Consider the following 22,246-nt stretch of genomic DNA (forward strand, 5'->3'; position numbering starts at 1 on the left):
CGGGGGTCAAGCTGGAGACACCTGCTGGGGGCGTGTTCCCAGGCTCGATCTGTGGAGTCGGCTCACCTGGCGGGACACGGCAGCCATGTGCTTGTCGGGCTAGTGGGGCGCATGGGGCTGGTGTAACTGGAACCATCCCAGCAGGAGCAGGCGAGTTCCCCTTGTCATGGACTCACAGATCGTGCCCACTCTTGGCCCCGTGTGGTCTGTGGGGGGGAACCCCCTTCAGTGCGACAGCCTTTCTTGGGGGTCAACTCTCTCTCGAGGGTTAAGCCCCTCCACCTCCTGGAACCGCACCTCTCTGAGCCTTAGCATGTCTGTCTCTGCTGTGGGCACGTGCTCCACGTGCTCTAGACCCCCGCGGCCTCCTGTTCTGTAGCCTGTTCTGTAGCCTGGAGTGACTCTCAGGCCTGGCCTCCCTCAGCACAGCACATCCCAGTCTCCCTTGCATCCAGGTGGGCTCTGCCTGCTCCCCCTCTCCAGCCCTGACCCCCCCTGCTTCCCAGCTGGGAATCTGAGATCCCCAGCCCCAAGCCCTGCCTCTGTCCATTGTCTTCTCTCCAGGTAAACAGGTTTGTAAACTGGGACGCCTGGTCCTCCTCGCCTCTCTTCTGTCCTCTGGCCCCCTCTGGCTGGAACCAGCTGGTCAGGTCATCGGGGTCCTCTCTTTACAGCCCATTGTCCTCCCACTGGCCACAACTGGCTGCGACTCCTGAGCCGGGCCTCCGGGTCACCAGATCATAAGGTCACCAGTTGCTGGGGTGTCCATCCTCCAGGCCATCGGCTGGGGTCCCAAATTCCCTCTCTGGTCCTCTGTAACAGCAAACTCCATCTCCCCTCACCTTGTTAAACCAGTAACACTTGGGGACACTGAGTCCCACCCCATCTGCATGTAAACCATTGGAAAACGAAGGAAAAACAAGAAATTCCCCCACTTCGTCACCTCCCCCCCCTTTAGGGCCACCCATATTTCCTCTACCATCCAGATTCTCAGATGCCCCCAGAACCCTTTGTCCTGGGCCCAGGAGGTGGCAGGACGGTTTCCATGAGCGTTTTGAGGGGTGACTGAGTGATAATTTCTGGGCCCATCTGACTTACTTGGAGATGGGGGATGGGAGAGAGCGCACAGCCCCATTCAGACAGCTGGGGGCGACCTCTCACTCCCTTCTAGGGCTCAGACCTACAGCAGGGATCCTCTGGGGCTGGGGTAACAGACTCTGCCTGTGTGGGATTCGGGGGAGGGGTTCTCATCCCTCCACTGGGTCTCTCCTCCATTCCTTACATCCCTTGTGTTGCAGGTGAACACACAGAGGCTGAGTACAGCGCCCCCTGCGGCTCAGGTAGGTGTGATGCACCCACACACTACTCCAGTGCTTACAACTTTATGTGGGGGGGGGAGAGTCCATGGGCTGGAGAGGTCTGTGTGTGTTGTAGATGGCAAAGGAGGGGGAGATGGGAGCATGGAACCCACCAGGACCATGTGTGTGGGGGGAGAGACATCTTGCGGGAAGGGTCTATGTGGGACACAAGGGAATCTGTCTTGAGGACGGGGGGTGACTCTGAGGGGAGAGTCTTTGTGGGGGTTGGGAGAGTTCTGGGGGTCCATGTCTACAGGTGTGTGCCAGGTGTGTGGGGGTGATTTTGATCCTGTCTCAGGGGATGTTTGTGTTTGTTTAAAGCCCCTGATGCCTACATGATGGGAAATTCTCAATGAGGCCCCCTCCCCTCCTGTCCCAAGAGCCCCGCGCCGGCAGCCGACACCCCAGGATCGGGGGGGCATGGACAGGCCTCGTCTCAGCTGCTGCTCTTCCCTGAACCAGCTGCACTATCCCCCTTAGCACCTTCTTCAGCCAGCGCCTCCCTGTTCGCTCTGCAAACATCCCACCTGCTCTCCCATCTCTCAGCCTGCAGACCGGCCCGCGTGATCCCAGCTGTCTGTCACACGCAGGGACCAGTGGCTGCAGTGGGGACCCCTGGGGTTTGCTGCCCATCCTGCCTGGAGCAGCAGGTTCAGTGTAAAACAAAATACAAAAACCCACCTCTTTGTGAGGCTGTTTTGTTGCTTTGTTCTTGCCCTGCTGCTGCTCCTCACACGGTTCCTGTGCATCCTTAGAGCAGCGAGATCCTGGGACCGTGGCTCTGTCTCCTTCCCCAGCCCTTCGGTCATTGCTGTGGGGTTTGGCTTTAACCCTGGGTCAGGCAGCGTCAGCGACAGCCTCCCGGGTTCCAGCCCCGCCTGGCAGAGCTGCCCTCGTTACACACATCTACATGAAAATGAACCAATTCAACTCTGGGCAACATGCACTTCCCTAACTGCGGAGGGGCAATAGATGGCATGCATTTTCCAATTCTGGCAGCAGATCACCTAGCCACCGAGTACATTCATCGCAAGGGGTATTTCTCTGTGGTTCTCCAGGCGCTTGTGAATCACCGTGGGAGTTTCACAGACATTAACGCAGGCTAGTCCAGAAAGGTGCATGACGCGTGCATCTTTCGGAACATTAGTCTGTTCAGGAAGCTGCAACCTGGGACTTTCTTCCCGGACGAGAAGATCACTGTAGGGGAAGTCGAAATGTCCATTGTGATCCTGGGAGACCCTGCCTACCCCTTAATGCTGTGGCTTATGAAGCCATACACGGGGAACTTTGACGGCAGCAATGAGCGGTTCAAAAACAGGCTGAGCAAGTGCAGAATGACTGTTGAGTGTGCTTTTGGCATTTAAAGGCCCGCTGGTGCTGCCTTTATGGGAAGCTGGACCTGGCCGATGACAATATTCCTATGCTTATAGTCGCGTGCTATACACTCAATAATAGTTGTGAAGGGAAGGGTGAAAGCCTCACTCAGGGCTGGACCGCTGAGGCTCAGTGCCTGGAGGCTGAATTTGAACAGCCAAAGACCAGGGCTATTAGAGGGGCGTAGCTCAGGTCCATAAGGATTAGGGATGCCCTGAGGCAGCAATTTGAATCTGAAAGCCACTAATATTTGTTGCTATGTTCGGGAGTGCAGTGCTTGTAATGCTAGGAGGTGATTGTAACAGGTGCAGACGATGCACTATGAAGGTTTAAGAAAATTACCTGTTGCTTTGCAGGGCTCTGTTTGGTTTCAGTTAATGGAATAAAGATTCTTTTAAAACCAAAACAATTCTTTTATTAAAAAACAACAACCGGAGGAGAGAAACAAACAAAAAAACCACATCAGCACTGTGGGGGATGGGGGAAGGGAGGGTCCCAGGAAGAGGTGGGATCCCGGGACGATTAAAGATTTGTGTACATCCAGGTATCATATGCAACCTTGTCCCTTGGAGTACAGTGCAGCAGATACTGTACTTCAGCAGGGCTAAACTGCAGAGGGATGGGTGTTGAGTGCTTTGGGTTCTAGGAGTCCACAGGGTTGGACTGTGTTGGGGAGGAGTGGAATGCAGCAGGTACAGACTGGAGCCAGGAGGTTGATATGGGTGTGTTGGCGGTGTCTGGGGGGAGCATGGGAAAGAGATTTGCAACAGCAGCTGCAGGGGAGGGCGGGCGTGGAGCTGCTCTGTTTGCAGTGCTAGTAGTGCCTAGACCATGTCCACTTGGTGCTCCATAATGTCTAAGAGAAGCTCCGGGGCTTCGTTCTGGCGCACCGCCTTCTCCTTTGGATCCCTCTTCTCGGTGTCCCGCCTCTCCTTCAATTCTTGTTTTTCGGCTGTGGAGTGCATCATGACATCACGCAGAAAGTCCTCTTTAGTTCTTTGTGGCCGCTTTCTAATTCCGTGCAGCTGTTCAGCCGGTGATCACAAAGAGGGAGGCTGGCTCCCAAGGTCATATCTGTGAAGCCAAAATGCAACATTTTACAGAAGCAGTATTGTTTGCAACACACAGAGCACTGATTCAGTGATTTAAAACACAGCCACTATTCACATACCTGTCAGTAACTGGCTGACCCCAGGCAAGCACACGTGAGCCACAAGACCCCCAAACTGGTGAGTAGCCACAGGGGCAGGGGAAATCAGTGTTCCAGGACCATACTGTACACTGGGCACGTGGCTCTTGGAGAGAGCCTGCACTGTAGGGGGGGGGAGGCTTATAATCATTACTGTGCCCACATTTTCCACAGGCTGTGTTCGTTATGGAAGATATCTCGCTGCTGAGGGTAAGCAGGGAATCAAGGGAGGGTCGTCTCTAAGACTGCGGCTTCCGCCCTGGCCCTTATGCAGCTCGCCTGTGTGCAGCAATGCCCCCTTTCCCCCTGACAGCAGAGTGGTGCGGGAAAGTTACCGTTAATGGGGCAAGAAACAAAGCAGCTCTGCCAAAGAACCTGTGGCAGCGGATTGCCCAGTATCTCCATGAGAGTTTCGTGGAGATCTCTGAGGCAGATTCACGTGAAGTGAGGGAGTCAATCAACACCCTGTTCCGCCGCTCAGACTAGACATGTGGTTGTACATGCATCATTGTCACGGAGTGTGGGGGGACACAGGGCCCTGCACCCCCCGGCTTCCTGCGATTCACCATGACTCTCAGCCAGCCAGTAAAGCAGAAGATTTATTTAGACGACAGAGACACAGACCAAGACAGGTCTTGCAGGCACAGATGACAGGACCCCCTCAGTTAGGTCCATCTTGGGGTCCCCGGGCACCCCAGCTCCCCTTGGGAGGTCAGAGCCCTGTCTGCCTCCCAGCCAAGTCCCTAGCCAGCTCCTGAAACTCTCCCTTCAGCGACCCCTCCCACAGCTTTTTTTTCAGTTTCCCTGGGCAAAGGTGTCACCTGGCCTCTAACCCCTTCCTGGGTTCTCATGTTACATGCTCAGGTATTCTCCATGGGTCAGTCTCCCATCCCCCAATGCAGACTATCCTAGCCACACTCCCCTGTCAGCATTCAAAGACCACAGTAAGAACAGTCCCAGTTCGTCATATCTCTCCCCCCTTCGAGACCGAACTGAGCGGGGTCACTTTAGCCATTGACCCGGGGAAGTTCGAACCTACCCCCGTTCCCGTGGATGCCCCAGCATCCCTCCCATTTCTTGGTGAGAATTACACCAGGCCCCTCCAGTTTCACGCCTCCCCTTAGGTCTGGGGTGCTCGATGGCACTCGTAGTTTGCATGTGGGAAGATTTATGTGGCCTGTGCCCTTTTCCCACCCCAATACCCCTGTGGTTCCAACTGGGCTGGGGTCTTCGCCAGGGCCGGCTTTAGCAAGAGCAGGGCCCGATTCCTGGGGGCGTGGCTTGCCGCAAGCCCCGCCCCCAGGAATCGGGCCCCGCTCCGGCCGGAGCTCCAGCCGGGGTCGTGGGGCTTGGGTCTGGCCCGGAGCCGCTCAGCCGGGGCCGGGCTGGAGTTGAGCCGGGGGGCCAGGCCCGAGCCGAGCTGCAGGGCCTGAGCCGTAGCCAAGCCACGGGGGCCGGGCTGGAGCTGAGCTGGGGGGCCAGACACGGGCCGGGCCCGAACCAGGCCGCGGGGCCTGGGCCGGAGCCGAGCTGAGCGGGCCGGGCTGGCGCCCCGGGGCTGGAGCTGCTGGGGCCGGAGGTGCTCGGCCGGGGCTGGACTGGGCCGCACCGCGCCTCCCCGGAGCCTTTCTCATGCCCCCCACCATCCCAGCTTACCTGGTGCTGCCAGCCTGTCTGCCCGCCCCTGCTTCTTTTCAGACTTCCCGCGAACCTCTGATTCGCGGGAAGCAGGGGCGGGGGGAGGAGCAGGGGGCGGAGCGTGCAGGGGAGGGGAGGAGGGGGAAGTGAGCTGGGGGCGGGGTGGAGAGCTGCGGCGCGGGGCCCTCTTGGCACGGGGCCCAATTCAGCTGAATCGGCTGAATCGGCCTAAAGCCGGCCCTGGTCTTCTCCCAGCGTTCCAGTCTGGAGGTCAGTGATTCGGGCTCTCTTGGTTCAGAGCCCCCCTTTTAACCTTGGCCACCCTCTGGAAAGGCTCCTCTATGCTGGGCAAGGGTCCTAAAGCCATTTTTCCCTTGTCCCGGGCCTTCCTCCCCCTCTGACAGGGGTCACAGGATCGGCAGTACTGTCGGACAGTAACAAAGACCCCAGGCCAGTAAAAGCTCCATAGCAGCCTCTGCTGGGTACGCCAGGTTCCCTGGTGCCCTGAGAAGGGAATGTCATGGGCCCGGCACAGCAGCTGGCGGCGATACTTCTGGGGTACCACCAGCTGCCTCCTGATCCCCCCTGACTCCATTTTTCCTGAGGGAGCCCATTCTTGGTACAGGAACCCCTTCTCCCACAGGAACCTTTTCCGGCCACCTCGTCCCATGGTCTGTACTGCACTGAGGTCGGCCAGGTCCCTTATCTTCCGCAAGGAGGGATCTCTCTGCAACTCGGCCTGGAACTCAGCAGCTGGGACAGGGATGGCCACCTGCTCTTTCTCGCCGGCTGGGTCTGAAGCTGCAGCCTCCCTGAGCCGTGTCCCTGGGTGTTCCCTCCCCACCAGGTTAGGGTCCTGCGCCTCAGGCAAGGCACCATCCCCAGGGCCAGGGCGCAGTGCCCCTTGCCGGCTCTGACTGCGGGTCACAACCAGGGCACCCTGGGGGTTGCTTGACCAGTCCTCCAGGTTCCCCCCCCCCATCAACACCTCAGTGGGCAAATACGGGTGTACCCCCACGTCCTTGGGGCCCTCCTTGGCCCCCCACTTCAGGTGTACCCTTGCCACAGGCACCTTGAATGGGGTCCCACCCACCCCCGTCAGGGTCAGGTAGGTGTCGGGCACCACCCGATCTGGGGCCACCACCTCGGGCCGGACCAGCGTCACCTCTGAGCCCGTATCCCAGTATCCATTGACCTTCCTCCCATCCACCTCCAGGGGAACAAGGTACTCTCTCCGGAGGGACAGCCCCGCACCCACCGTATAACCAAAAACCCTGAGTCTGGAGCATCCAGCCCCCCTGAGGAGCTGGCCTGGAGCTCTCCTCCCTCCTTAGCAGGTGGTACGCTGCCAGCCCCCCTGGCCGGGGAATGCTGCCCCTCGTCCGGCTGGGTCTCTACCCAGTCAACCCTCTGTGGGTTGGGTCCGCTCAGTCTGTCCCTGAGCCTGGGGCACTGGGCCCATATGTGGCCTCTCTGGCCACAGTGATAGCAGCCCATGTCCCATGGGTCCCCTCAAGCTGGTCAGATGGACCTGACGCTGGATGTTCCCCTTTGGCGGGCGTTCTCCATATTTCCCCGCTGGGAGGTCCCATGGTGACTCTCGCTCTGCGTTGTGGTGGGACTGTTCCTTTGGGACTCCTCCCTGTTATCCACTGCCCGACTGTTCACAAACTCGTCGGCCAACTGGCCTGTGTGCTGCGGGTTCTCCGGCTTTTGGTCCATCAACCATCGCCTCAGGTCGGATGGGCACTGCTCATACACGTGCTCCAGTACGAATAGGTCAAGCTGGTCCTCTTTAGTTTGGGCCCCAGCTGTCCACTTGTGGACATACCCCTGCGCCCGGTTGGCTAGTTGTAGGTATGTGACCTCACGGGTTTTACGCTGACTCCGGAACCTTTGCCGGTACATCTCAGGGATCAGCCCAAACTCGCGGAGCAGGGCCTTTCTGAACAGTTCGTAGTCCCCTGTCTCTGCCCCTTTCAGTCGGCTGTACACCTCCCTGGCTGTGGAGTCCAGTGAGGGGATGAGAAACTGGAGCCTGTCTGCAGGGTCAACCTGGAGCAGCTCGCAGGTATTCTCAAAGGCTGTCAGGAAGGTATCCATGTCCTCCCCCTCCTTACGCTGGGCCAGGCAGCACTTATCAAAGGTCTTTGCAGTCTTGGGTCCCCCCTCACTCACCGCAGCTGGGGCCCCACTGCTCCTCAGCCTGGCCAGTTCCAGCTCATGCTGACGTTGGTCCCGCTCATGCTGACGTTGTTTCTCCTTCTATTCCCGCTCCTGCTTCATTTCTTGCTTCCTTAACTCGAGCTCTTCTCGTCTTATCTCCCATTCACATTCCAGCCACATCCGTTCCAGGGACGGGGAGCTCCGCCGGGACGATCCCCTGCTGGCCGCCAGGGTCAGGGTGCCCTCAGTATTCGCTGGGCTTCCCCTAACCCCTCCCCTAGGCATAGGTAGGCAGGGTCTCGGGATGTCCTCGGCAGCAGTCTGACCCCTCCCAGCCATGTCAGGCCCCGGGGCTCACGCTGTATCCGCCGGGCGGCTTCTCTCAGGCACAGGGCTCGGTTCATCCAAGTGATCCCTCTCCTCCAGCTGGGCAATCAGCTGTTCTTTGGTGGACCTCCCAATGCGTAGCCCCTCTGCCTGCACAGCTCCACCAGGTCGCTCTTGAGGCGTTTAGCATACATCCTCCTGCTGGCCACTTGCCGGCCTGCGCTCTCCGCTTTCCACCGTTCCAGGGGGACCCCTAGTGTGCCAGCCCCTCTTCAGGTCACCACCTCTCTGCCAGGGTCGAGCTGCAGACTCCTCCACCCCGGGACCGCTCGCTGCGATCCCCCGGGGGACCCTGTTACTGCAACAGTCCTTCTCTCTGGTCACACACTCCCAGGGGTTAATCGCCCCCTGAACCGTCTCTCTCTGACTCTTCAGCCCACCTGGTCCCCGTCGATCCCCCTTCGTTTTATTGCTCCCCAGTCACTTACTGCAGGAAGCGCCATCCACGGGGTGCAGTAGATCCCACCTCTGCCACCAGTTGTCATGGAATGTGGGGGGACACAGGGCCCTGCACCCCCAGCTTCCTGCGATTCACTATGACTTTCAGCCAGCCAGTAAAGCAGGTTTATTTACAGGTTTCAGAGTAGCAGCCATGTTAGTCTGTATCCGCAAAAAGAACAGGTACTATACTGTACTGTACTGGGCTAGCTTGATTATCACTTCAAAAGTTTTTTTTCACTTACTTAATTGGCCTCTCAGAGTTGGTAAGACAACTCCCACCTGTTCCTGCTCTCTGTATGTGTGTATATATATCTCCTCAATATATGTTCCATTCTATGCATCCGAAGAAGTGGGCTGTAGCCCACGAAAGCTTATGCTCTAATAAATTTGTTAGTCTCTAAGGTGCCACAAGTACTCCTGTTCTTTTTAAGGTTTATTTAGACGACAGGGACACAGTCCAAGACAGGTCTTGCAGGCACAGATGACAGGACCCCCTCAGTTAGGTCCATCTTGGGGACCCCGGGCACCCCAGCCCCCCTTGGGAGGTCAGAGCCCCGTCTGCCTCAGGCATGCTCAGGTATTCTCCGTCAGTCAGTCTCCCATCCCCCAATGCAGACTATCCTAGCCACACTCCCTTGTCAGCATTCAAAAACCACAGTAAGAACAGTCCCAATTCATCACAATCATACAGACGCAAGCCTGCTTTCTGCAACCCTCCTGCCCCCAACAGCTCACTTCAGCGATTGTCCAAATCAAAGCCACTTACCAGGGGCCTCCTCTCCTGCTTGTGCTTCGCCAAACTCCAACAGCTGTGACTGGCTAGCCTCCTTAGGGAGAGAAGAGCTCCTGGCTGCATGCACCTCTGACCTCCGAGTCGTCCTCTGCCTTTGTGTCCCCCTCCCCCTCCACATCCTCATCCAAGATTTCCTCCTCCTGGCTCAGTGCACTCTTGACTGGCACGTGAGCCACCGAAGTATCCACAGTGGCCTTCGCAGTGGAGGTGTGGTTGCCACCAAGTATCGCATCCAGCTCTTTGTAGAACCGGCAGTTCATGGGTGCAGCACCAGAGCGGCGTTTTGCCTCCCGCACCTTGTGGTAGGCGTTCCGCAGCACCTTCACTATGACCCTGCACTGCAGTGTGTCCCGGTCATGGCCCCTTTCTGTCATCGTGAAATCTGTCCATAGTGTTAGGCAAAAAGATTCTTTTCCTCAAGAATTAGGCAAGCACAGACAGTACTGGAGGGGTTTATTAATGGCACCAGGAAGACTGGTAAACAGCTTCAAAAATATGGTGTCATAGTGACCCATTATATACAATTTTTTATTTATGCATTTACATTTATTTTGTACTTACAGGGGCAAACATGGTTACAAAAAAAAAAACTTAACAAAAATAACAGTAAAAACAATACATACGTATAGACCCATCCTAATTACATCAGTTATTTGTGACTGCTTTCAGGGCGAAGTGGCGGGGTGGGAGGTGGGCAGAGTGGGGAGGGGTAGTGATAAGTGCTTACAAATATCCGGGGGCCTTGAGGGTGGTCAGCATTGTCCTTTCTTACTAATAAGCTGAGGCACTGGGTAAATATTTAAGTACCTAAGTTATCACATATTGACAGAAACTATGTCCTTGCTTCCCAGCTTTCTTACTTAATTTGCGGTTTCTGTCTTGTCTGCTGGCTAAATTTTAACTCCTTCCTGACAATAGGTATCATAATTCCTATGGCTGGAGCACAGCTGGGACTGGACAGCCTCCTCTCCCCAAATGCCGATGAGGCCCAGCAGCTCGGCACTGCTCCAAGCGGGGGATCGCCTGGTGCGTGGAGGAGGCATGGTCACCTGGAGTGATTGGATGAAACCACTGAATGTGTCACCGAGCAAACAGGAAGGGGAGTTTCAAAATTCCCAAGGAATTTAAGGGGTGGGGCTCACGGTTGGTCACCTGAGGGCAGGGTGGTAGAGTTCAAACCGATGACCAGAGAGGTGAGAACAGGCATTGTGGGACACCACCCCGAGGCCAATCAAAGTGCTGCAATTGACCAGGGTGTCTATAGTGGCAGCGCAGCGCTGTAGCCCTGGCGCAGAAAGCTATACGCCTCTCGGCGGGGTCGTTTTGTTACAGCGCTGCAACTGTGCAGTTTCTGTGCTTTAAGTGACTTTGCCATGTGTGCACCTCACTAGTTACACCACAGAAAGCTGCTTTACTGCACCGAAACTTGCCAGTGTAGACAAGGCCTAAGGGGGCAGGAGAACTGGACTTTAATATTTGGGGAATAGGAAGTGATCCTGTATTGAAAGACGGTATTGTCCTGTGTACAGCCAGGGGACAGTCACAAAAAGGCATTTCTCTTTCTCTTTGCCTGGGCCTGGCGTAGTTGGGACACTAGCCAAGTCATAGCACACACGGATGCATGATGTGATCCACAACGAGATGCGCTGGGTGGAGACCGGAAGGCCCTTCATCCAGTCTGCCACAGCTACGAACAGTTGGGTTGTCCTCCTAAAAGGTTTCATTCATTCGATGTAAAAGGCAAGGGCCCTGTGAATGTCCAGGGAGTGAAGCTGTTGTTCTTGTCAAGAAGCGTGCAGCTTCAGATAAAAGACTAGAAGGAATATGTCTTGGTTGACATGAAGGCAGACACCACCTTAGGAAGGAAGGCAGGGTGTGGTCACAGCTGTACCTTGTCCTTATGGAACACGTATAGAGTGGGTCCGACGTGAGGGCTCTAATCTCTGACACACACCTCGCCGAGGTGATAGCTACGAGGAAGGCTGTCTTCCAGGAAAGGTACAGGAACAAGCAGGTGGCCATCGACTCAAACGGGGCACCCATGTGTCTGGATAAGACCAGGTTGAGGTCCCACGTAGGGGCCGGATGCCAAATTTGCAGATACAGATGTTCTAGTCCCTTGAGGAACCTACTGACCATAGGATTGGAGAAGACCGAGCACCCATTTTCGCCTGGGTGGAAGGCCAAAATTGCTGCTAGGTGTACTCTGATGGATGAAACTGCCAGGCCCTGCTGTTTCAAGGACAAGAGGTAGTCTAAGATGGTAGGTACTCGTGCCTCCAAAGAGGCAGTATTGGTCAGGGCACACCAGCAGGAGAAACGCTTCCACTTGGCCAAATACATGGGCCTAGCAGAGGGCTTTCTGCTACCCAAGAGTACGTGCTGCACCGAGCGGGAGCAACGCAGATCAGATTGAGTTAGCCATGCAGCATCCATGCTGTGAGGTGGAGGGATTGCAGGTCCAGATGACAGAGTCGGCCGTGCTCCTGAGTGATCAGATCCGGCCACAACAGAAGTGGGATTGGGGTGGTCCCCGACAGATCGAGGAGTGTGGTGTACCAATGCTGCCTTGGCCACGCCGGGGCGATCAGAATTAAGCGGGCCCTGTCTCTGTGCAACTTGAGAAGGACCCTGTGGACTAACGGGAATGGAGGAAAGACATAATACAGGTGGTCTGTCCACGGTATCAGGCAGGCATCTGACAGGGAACCCAGGGAGCGTCCCTGGAGAGAGCAGAACACCTGGCACTTCCAATTCTCGCGAGAGGTGAATAGGTCTATCTGGGGAAACCCCCACTTCCGTAAAACAGAGTGTATGACGTCCGGGCGAATCAACCACTCAGAAGGACCTGCTGAGGTGGTCCGCCAAGGTGTTCTGGACTCCTGGGAGAAACGACGCCACTAGGTTGATCGAGTGGGCTATGCAGAACTCCCACCGGTGAATGGCTTCCTGACAAAGGGGGGATGATCACGCTCCCCCTTGTTTGTTGATATAAAACATGGCCATTGTGTTGTCTGTCAGAACTGCAACACAATGGCCCTGAAGGTGCTTATGGAACACTTGGCACGCCAGGCGCATTGCTCTCAGCTCCTGTACGTTGATGTGTAGGGATATCTCTTGTGTGGACCAAAGGCCCTGTGTGTGAAGGCCCGCAAGGTGGACACCCCAACCCAAAGATGATGCGTCCGTGGTTAGGACCAGGCAGGACTGCGGGGCATGGAATGGTACCCCTTCGCATACCGAGTTGGGGTTCAGCCACCAGACCAGGGAGGTTAAGACTTCCTGCGGTACCGTGACCATTGTGCCCATGTTGTCCCAGCCTGGGTGGTATACGGTTGAGAGCCAGGACTGAAGTGGACGGAGGCGCAGTCTGTCATGTCTGGTCACAAAGGTGCAAGATGCCATGTGTTCCAGGAGACCGAGGCACGTCCGTGCTGTCGAGGTCGGGAAACTTTGGAGGCCATGGATAATGCTCGCCATGGACTGGAAGCGGGCATGTGGTAGACACGCCCGGGCGAGATTAGAATCCAGGACTGATCGGATTAAGTCTATTTTTTGGGTTGGCTCCAAAGTGGACTTTTCGACATTGAGCAGCAGACCCAGCTGTCTGAACAAGCTCATGGTGAACTGAACATGAGATTGCACCTGGTCCTTGGAACGACCCCGAATGAGCCAGTCGTCGAGGTACAGAAACACTTGGATCCGATGTTGACGGAGTGAGGCAGCTACGATGGCCATACACTTTGTAAAGACCCTTGGTGCCGTGGATAGGCCGAAGGGGAGGACGGTAAATTGGAAGTGCTGTTGGTTGACCACAAAGCGAAGGAAGCACCTGTGCGGTGGGTAAATCGCTATGTGGAAGTATGCGTCCTTCATGTTGAGGGCGGCGTACCAGTCTCCAGGATCCAGGGAAGGAATAATGGTCCCCAGGGAAACCATGCGAAACTTCAACCTTACCATGAATTTGTTGAGTCGGTGCAGGTCCAGGATGGGCCGTAGCCCACCCTTTGCCTTAGGAACTAGAAAATAAAGAGAGTAAAACCCCCTGCCCCTCAGTTCCCTTGGAACCTCCTCTATAGCTCTGATAGCTAGGAGTGTTTGCACCTCCTGTATAAGGAGTTGCTCGTGAGATGGGTCTCTGAAGAGGGACAGGGAGGAAGGGTGGGGGGGTGAAACAAATTGAAGGCGGTATCCACTTTCCGCCATACATAAGACCCAGCGGTCTGATGTTATATGGGACCACGCAGGGAGGAAATAGGAGAGGCGGTTGTTAAAAGGCAGGGAAGGATCCTGGAAGGAGACTGATGCTCTGCCCTCGTGCGCATCTTCAAACATTTTGTTTATACCCCGCCAATGGTTTCGGGGGGTGGGGGGGCTGGTTCTGGCCCCTCTGAGGACCAGACTGTCTCCGCCTACCACCCCGGCCGCGTCTTCGAGAGAAGTCCTGTCTCGGCCGGGGATTAGGGTAGATGCGCTGGGGTTGGGGTCGGAAGGGCCTACGCTGCGTCACCGGGGTAGGCATACCCAGTGAATGCATGATGGCCCGGTTGTCCATCAGACTCTGAAGTCCAGAGTCTGTCTTGTTCGAAAACAGACCATGGCCATCGAAGGGTAGGTCCTGAATAGTCTGCTGGAGTTCCGGTAGGAGACCAGAGACCTGTAGCCACGAGATGTGGCGCATAGCTACACCCGAGGCTAGAGTCCTAGCTGCCGAGTCTGCCGCATCTATTGAGGCTTGTAAAGATGTTCTGGCTACCTTCTTGGCCTCCTCTACTAGGGCCCCGAACTCCTCCCTAGACTCCTGAGGAATAAGCTCTTCGAACTTTTGCATCAAGTTCTAGGTATTATAATTGTAGCGGCTCAAGAGGGCCTGCTGGTTGGCCACCCTGAACTGCAAACCACCAGCAGAGTAAATTTTGCGCCCAAATATATCCAGGCGTCTAGCGTTCTTGGATTTAGGAGCGGGAGCTTGCTGGTCGTTTCTTTCCCTCTCGTTAACCAACTGTACAACGAGGAAGCATGGCTGGCGGTGAATGTACAAGTATTCGTAGTCCTTGGAGGGAACCAAGTACTTCTTCTCCACCCCTTTGGCAGTAGGAGGAATAGACGCCGGAGATTGCCAGATCGTAGTGGCATTAGCCTGAATGGTCCGGATAAAGGGAAAGGCTATCCTGGTCGGGGTGTCGGCCGAGAGAATGTCCACTACAGGATCCTCGACCTCCACCACCTCTTCCATCTGGAGGTTCATGTTTTGTGCCACCCTGCGGAGCAACTCCTGGTGTGCACGGAGGTCTATAGGTGGGGGGCCAGAGGAGGACGTACCCACCACTGCCTCGTCAGGCGAAGAGGAGGAGGAAATACCTGGGACTCACGGGTCCTGGGGAAGGTCTTGCTGGGGAGGGTCCAGCTGCCCTAGGTCCACCATGCTGGGGGCATGGGCCTGAGCTGAGGGTAGAGCCGTCGCCTCCGAACCACCTGGGGGAGGGTGACTCACAGTGGCCTCCGACACTAGGGGCTCCGAGTGGGCAGAGCAAGAAGCCCCCGAGGGAACACCTTGGGACTGATGGTATACCCGAGGGGTCCAAAAGGACCATTGCGGAGGTCTCTGACCAGGGTAATGTCCCTTGTCATGCCATTGGTTAGCACCGTCTGCATCTTGGTCCTGGACATGGTAGCCACTTTCTGCCTGGGATGACCTTGAGGTGGGACGGAATGGCCAAGGTGGAGCTGAGCGTGTATGCTGGCTCGCCTTGTCGTGAGGTACCGCCCCACGCCGTGGAGATGGGGATCGGCACTGTGGTCTCCAGCGGTACCGCGATCCTGATCAGGACCGGCGGTCATATCGGTGCCGGGAGGCAGATCTTGACCTCGACAAAGATCTATGGGCGGAATGGTGCCGGGATCGACTCAGAGTAGCTCGGTGCCCAGGGCAGTGTTGAGATCAGTGCTGGGAGCTACACTGTTACCAACCGTACCGGGAAGAAGATCTTTGCAAGGTGGAGCGACGCCGCAAGTGCGACCGGCACCGAGATGGTGACCGGTGCTGGGACTGCAAGCAGTGCCGTGAATGAGACTAGCGTCTGGATCGGGACCGTGACTGGGACCGGGATTGGTGCCGTCCTGTGTCACTCTGCGACGGAGGACGCATCATGGAGGGCTTTCCTTTTGAGGGAACAGCCCATACCAGCGGCACCGAAGGTTGCGACGGTCTTGGCTCGGTGAGCGCAATCAGGTCGCGTGCCGTGGAGAAAGTCTCCGGAGTGGACGGCAGCCCGAGCTCGACCACGGTACGCACTGGGGAGCTTACGTGTACCAGACTCGACGGCTCTTCTGGCGCCGGAGTCAACAGTACCGGGGTTGGTGCCTTTGCGGGATGGTCCAACACGGGACATGGCTCTGAGGGAGAGACAGGCGATGCCGGCAACTGCAAGGGAGCAGCGGGTTGTTTCTGCTGCTTCTTCAGTCCCAGAGACAGTGAACAGCGCCGCACTGGTAGAGGTGCCAGAGATGCCTGGTGCCAGGAGTCTTTGCTGGTGTCCGGACGCAGTGCTGACACTTCCAGTGCTGCAGGCGCGCTTTGAACCGACGAAGTTGGCGCCGGGTCTCAGCATGGAGCCGAGGACATTGGGCTAAGTGCCACTTCCATAAGGAGCGGCTTCAAGCGAAAGTCCTGCTCCTTTTTAGTCCCTGGCTTGAATGCCTTGCAAATGTGGCACTTATCGGACTGGTGGGATTCCTCCAGGCACTTCAAACAGGAGTTGTGGGGCTCTCCCATAGGCATCGGCTTAAGGCAGGCCGAGCAGTTTGAAACCCGGAGATCTAGGCATCAGCCCGGGTACTGGGAAGGAGGGAAGGGGAGGAGCCACTTACCCCCAACTACTATTTACACTAAAACAATAACTAATAATTACTTTTAAAACTATTTACAACTATTAGTGAGTGCTACACTATATGCTAGGGAAGTGGAGTTCAGCTAAGCCACGCTCCACAGTTCCAACGACCATCACAGGCGGTAAGAAGGAACTGAGGGGGCGCTGGGTCGGCAGGGGCATATATCTGGCGCCATAAGCACACCACTCCAGGGGGGCCCTCAGTTGACCCAACGAGTGTTGCTATGGTAAAAATCTTCCGACGATCATGCACGCAGCATGCGCACACCTAATTTGAATTGATATGAGCAAGCACTCGAAGAAGAAGCTGCTTTACTGAGCAGAAACTTGGCAGTGTAGACAAGGCCTAAGGGGCAGGAGAACTGGACTTTAATATTTGGGGAATAGGAAGTGCTCCCATATTGAAAGACGGTATTGTCCAGTGTACAGCCAGGGGGCAGTCACAAAAAGGTATTTCTCTTTCTCTTTGCCCGGGCCTGGCTTCTGTAACGATAACGTTACACTAACAGAGCTTGTGGTATTTAATTCCTGTTCCCAGTGATGTTTATGGGGGAGCTAATAGCAGCCCCTCTATTTAGGCTGTGTGACAAAGTTCCTCCTCTATCTTGGTGGGTCCTGCACTTATTGGCGGATTTTCTTGCCTCAGAGATTCACCATGTGGGTTGGGGAACAGCCCAGAGACTTTCCCCTCTGGGAGAACCCACAGTCCAGGTCAATTGGGAGGTTTGGGGGGAACCCGGGCCCACCCTCTACTCCGGGTTCCAGCCCAGGGCCCTGTGGACTGCAGCTGTCTATAGTGCCTCCTGTAACAGCTGCATGACAGCTACAACTCCCTGGGCTACTTCCCCATGGCCTACTCCAAACACCTTCCTTATTCTCACCACAGGACCTTCCTCCTGGTGTCTGATAACGTTTGTGCTCCTCAGTCCTCCAGCAGCACACCCTCTCACTCTCAGCTCCTTGCACCTCTTGCTCCCAGCTCCTCACACTCACCCCACAAACTGAAGTGAGCTCCTTTTTAAAACCCAGGTGCCCTGATGAGCCTGCCTTAATTGCTTCTAGAAGCTTCTTCTAAATTGGCTCCAGGTGTCCTAATTAGCCTGCCTGCCTTAACTGGTTCTAGCAGGTTCCTGATTACTCTAGTGCAGCCCCTGCTCTGGTCACTCAGGGAACAGAAAACTACTCATCCAGTGACCAGTATATTTGCCCTCTACCAGACTCCTGTACCTCACTGGTCTGGGTCTGTCACAGCTGCCTGACCCTTTCCATGATAAAATCATCTCGCAGTCTTTTCTTTGAGATGCTCTCACCCCGCCATTTTTTGCAGTGGGTTTTTGATATTCAGCCCTCAGGCTGGAGAATTGGCTTTTCTTTGTTCCATCAGATTCCATTCAGATATTGCTTAGATAGGAACCCCGGGGTTTCTACCTTTTTTCATTTGGGGACCCCTAAAACATTTCAAATGGAGCTGCAGACCCCTTTGGAAATCTTAAACAGAGTCTGCGGACTCCCAGGAGGCTTCAGACCACAAGTTGAAAACCACTGTTCTATAGGAACGACACTTTAGACCTAGTTTGCCAGCCCCCGTTTGTCCTCGGGCCACAGGTGGAGAGAGAACCACTGACATAAACTGTTCAGAACAATCCCCATTTCCCCTCCGGCACTTGTGTTCCTGCCTGAATATCACTGAGCTCGAACCTCCCACAGTGCCGCCTCCTGCCGCCACCCCCAAAGCAGCAGCGCCAGCTCCTGTCCTGGAAACAAGTGGGAGCTGCTCTAGCAAGAGGTGTGGGCTTCCCTCACTGGGCACAGAACATGGCTCCAGCGGCCCATGGCACCTCTGGGGGATCACATGGAGCAGGACCTCCGTCCCACCCAGCCCACTGAGCCAAATAGCCCATCACCCACCCAGGACAACAACCTGCTCCTGTTGCCACTGAACATAATGCCGTGGCGCAAGGAGTAGCAGCCTGTGCTGAAGGTTCAAACACACAGAGGGACGTTGCACGCTCAGCACATACAGGACTCCCTAAGCAGTGTGGGAACTAAACCTGCCAACCCTCAGGGAGCAGCAGTGGGGCTGCTCTGGAGAGTCCATGGTGCTCTCTGTCTCTCAGGCCAGCGCTGTGTCGCTGTGACCCACACTCACCGAGTGCCCCACTCCCCCCCCACTCGCTTGGGCCCTCACCAGACATCATAGAACGTGGCTCCCTGTCATCTCCACAGCAGTGATGGGCTGTCGCTGGGCACCGCCAGGCGTTTCCTCATCGTGAGAGCCATTAGCCTGGTCAGCAGGGGGCGCTGCAGACCCACCCCCTGAGTTATTTCAATCCAGCCCTGGGAAAGCCCTGCACTGACCGGGGACAGGGCTGGGTCGGGAGGGGCAGGACGAGCTGTCCCCAGTCGCTCAGTCCCAGCTCTGATTTCCGGGGGGCGAATGCTGCTCTGGGAGACGCTCCCGCAGCTGTGCCCAGACCACACTGGGGCTGCGCAGCCTGTTTGGGTTGTTGGCTGGGGCTGTCTTGGGATGCCCAGCTGTGACCGAGGGCAGAATTGGCTCTGTGATGCCAGGACTGGCCGTGACAGAGACCTGAGCTGTTCCACAGACGCCGATCTAAGGGATACGGGCCCCAGGCCTGATACCTGACACTCACCCACCTCCTGAATTGCTCTCCCCTGGGCAGCGGCCTCCCACCCCACCCCCGGCTTCACCAGCCCCAAAGGGCCCTGTTTGCCTGGTGGGACTGAAATCCCTGTTACCTTTGAACCATGGTAAATATTTGAGGGTAAACCAGCAAGGGGCAGTGACCTGGGGCCAGATCTCTGCATCCCTGGAGCTGACACCAAGCCAGGGCAAGCAGGCTGCAGCCTCACTGTGTAGGTGTCCGCAGTGCCGGTATCTGTGCTTGGGTGTGACAGACCAGCCCTCTCCCATCCCCCTCTTCCCAAACCCAGAGCTCCCTTGATAGTCTCCCTGCAGGATCCAGCCAGTCCCAATCATTGCATATTCAGTGTGGATGGAAGAGACCAGGGCTGGAGCGTGCTCAGCACAGATGCAATATACGAGGACTTTAGTGGCAAATATTCATAGCCTGATATTTTCCAAGGACAGAAGGGACCATTGTGGTCATCTAGTCTAACCTCCTGTATAACCCAGGCCTGAAAACTCCCCCAAAATAACTCCTAGACCAGATTTTATAGGAAAACATCCAACCTTGATTTCAAAATTGCCAGTGATGGAGAATTCATCACAACGCTCAGTAAATTGTTCCACTGGTTAATTACCCTCCATGTTAAAAATGCTCATCGTATTTCCAGTCTCAATTTGTCTAGCTTCAACTTCCAGCCATTGGATCATATTATGCCTTTCTCAGCTAAATTGAAGAGTCTGTTATCGAATATTTGTCCCCCGAGTAGGTGCTTATAGACTTACTGTTGGGGGAATTCTGCACCAAAAAAATCCAAAATTCTGCACCAAAAAATCCAAAATTCTGCATATTTTTTGTCAAAATAATGCTATATAATCACACCAGTTTCATTTATTTGGGTAACTTATTTAAACTACTATACAGAAAAAAAATCACAAGAACTGTTTAGCATGTCCTAAACATGAAAGTTAAGTTACAAATACTTGGTAACCAAGACCCTGCATTCCAGTTATAATCCTGGATTTTCATTTAAATTATTTGACTTTTATTTTGGTGTTTGGTGTTCTGTAAAGTAGAATGTTGCTTTAAATTGGTCAGACTTTCACACATAAAAGTCAGACAGTTTTGCTAATCACTGTCCTGCATTTTTTTTCAACGGGTAAGTGAAATAGATCCTGAGCCGTACTCTAACCCCTTGTGCCCCTCTGGCTCAGGAAAAAAGCGAGAAAGCCCAGAGACCTTCCTAGTTTAGGACTCTGTTACTGTCATTTACAATAAGGCTCCTTTGCACCACTCTGGCAAGGTAAAGGAGCCTTAATTGACTAAGAATGGGAACAAGTCACTAACCATGGGAACATTAGCAGCCTGCCTGCTTAGTTGTTACATTTCTGCTCTGCCTCAGGGACAGAGCCTGCTTCACACAGCACTATGCCTCCCAGCCCGGGATGCAGCAACAGTGAGCAAGAGGGACCGAGTGTGTCTCTCACACTTGTTCGCATGCAGGCAGGTGCCCAGCCTCACCCCCTTAACGCCTCTCCACGGACCCACGCCCAGCCTCCTTCCTGCCCCCGTGGTGATCTAATATCTGCTGCCGGCTGCTCCCAGCAGATGCACCCAAGCTGTGGGGGAAGGGACACGTGTTCCACACAGATGTCTTCGCTCCCCCATTTTTCTGCGGGGGAGCCAAGAAATCTGCGGAAGTCATGAATTCTGCAGCCCCGCAGAGGCACAGAATTCCCCCAGGAGTATAAACTGTAATCAAATCTCTCCTTAGCCATCTCTGTGGTAAGCTAAATAAATTGAGCTCTTGAGGATATCACTATAACGCAAAAAGAACAGGAGTACTTGTGGCACCTTAGAGACTAACAAATTTATTTCAGCATATGCTTTCATGGGCTACAACTCACTTCTTCGGATGCATGTTTCTAATCCTTTAGTCATTCTCGTGGCTCTTCTCTGAACCCTCTCCAATTTATCAAATCCTTCTTGAATGATGGACACCGGAACTGGACACCGGATTCCAGCAGTGGTCGCACTAGTGCCAAATACTGTACAAAGATAAAATCACCTCTGTGCTCCTACTGCAGATTCCCCTGTTTATGCATCCAAGAATCACATTAACCCTTTGGGCCACAGCATCACATTGGAAATTCATATTCAGCTGATTATCCCCCACCACCCCCAAATCTGCTTCAGAGTCATCACTGCACAGAATCGAGTCCTCCATCCTGTAAATACAGCCCACAGTCTTTGTTCCGAGATGTGAACATTTACATTTTGTCACATTGAAACACATATTGTGTGCTTGCTCCCAGCTTCCCAACTTATCAGTAACCTGCCCTCGTTGTTATTTACCACTCCCTCCATGTTTGTGTTGTCTGCAGTCTTTATCACTGATGATTTTAGGTTTTCTTCCAGGTCATTGATAACAATGTTAAATAGCACAGGGCCAGGAACTGATCCCTACGTGATTCCCTGGAAACTCATCTGATCAATGATGATTCCCCATTTACAGTTACATTTTGAGATCTATCGGTTAGCCAGTTTTAAATCCATTTCATGTGTGCCATGTTAATTTTATATCATTCTTGCTTTTTTAATCAAAATGTCATGTGGTACCAAGTCAAACGCCTTATGGAAATCTCAGTACATTATATTGACAGTATTACCTTTAGCTAAAAAAACTTATAATCTCATAAAAAATATTAAATTAGTTTGACAAGATCTGTTTTCCATAAGCCCATTGCTAATTGGCATTAATCATGAGAGTCTCTTCTAATTCTTTATTAACCAAGTCCCGTATCAGCCACTCCATTATTGTGCCAGGGATCCATGTCAGACCGACAGGCCTCTAATTACCCAGGTCATCCCATTTACCTTTTTAAAGTATTGGCACAACATTAACTTTCTTCCAGTCTTCCGGAATTTCCCCAGTATGCAAGACTTACTGAGAATCAACATTAAGGGTTCAACGAGGTCTCTGGACCTGTAGATTTAAAAATGTCTATCTTTAGTAACTCGTGTTTAACATTCTCCCCAGATACTAGTGGAATGTAATGAGAGTTCTCCCCTTCATATGATATGACAAATTCATCATTTTTTTCTCAAATGCAGAACAGAAATATTTATTGAACAGTTTTGCCTTTTTTGTATTCAGGAGTGGTGGCTGCTCCCTAAAAGTGGGTGGGCCACCGGCACCGAACCATGGCCCCACCCCTACGCTTCCCCTTCCTCCTGAGATCCCACCCCCACACTGCCCCTTCTCCCTGAGGCCATGCCCTTATACTGCCATTCCTCACAAGGTCCCACCCCTGTGCTGCTGTTCCCCCTAAGACCACATGTCTTCTCGCTCCTCTCTGCCC

The 22,246-nt window shown here is 54.4% G+C and overlaps 1 protein-coding gene across 1 annotated transcript in view; it reads left to right on the top strand.

Moving 5' to 3' along the window:
* The window catches only part of LOC101942093 (alpha-2-macroglobulin-like protein 1), a 58,964-nt gene extending 55,826 nt beyond the window's left edge, over positions 1 to 3,138 (top strand). Inside the window, 2 exon segments of the mRNA XM_065577638.1 lie at positions 1,299 to 1,340; positions 1,680 to 3,138. Coding sequence (XP_065433710.1) covers positions 1,299 to 1,340; positions 1,680 to 1,714 — 77 coding nt within the window. The 3' untranslated portion in view covers positions 1,715 to 3,138.
* Positions 3,139 to 22,246: the final 19,108 nt, after the last annotated feature.

This window comes from Chrysemys picta, chromosome 24 (assembly GCF_011386835.1).
Source record: "Chrysemys picta bellii isolate R12L10 chromosome 24, ASM1138683v2, whole genome shotgun sequence".
Lineage (NCBI taxonomy): Eukaryota > Metazoa > Chordata > Testudines > Emydidae > Chrysemys > Chrysemys picta.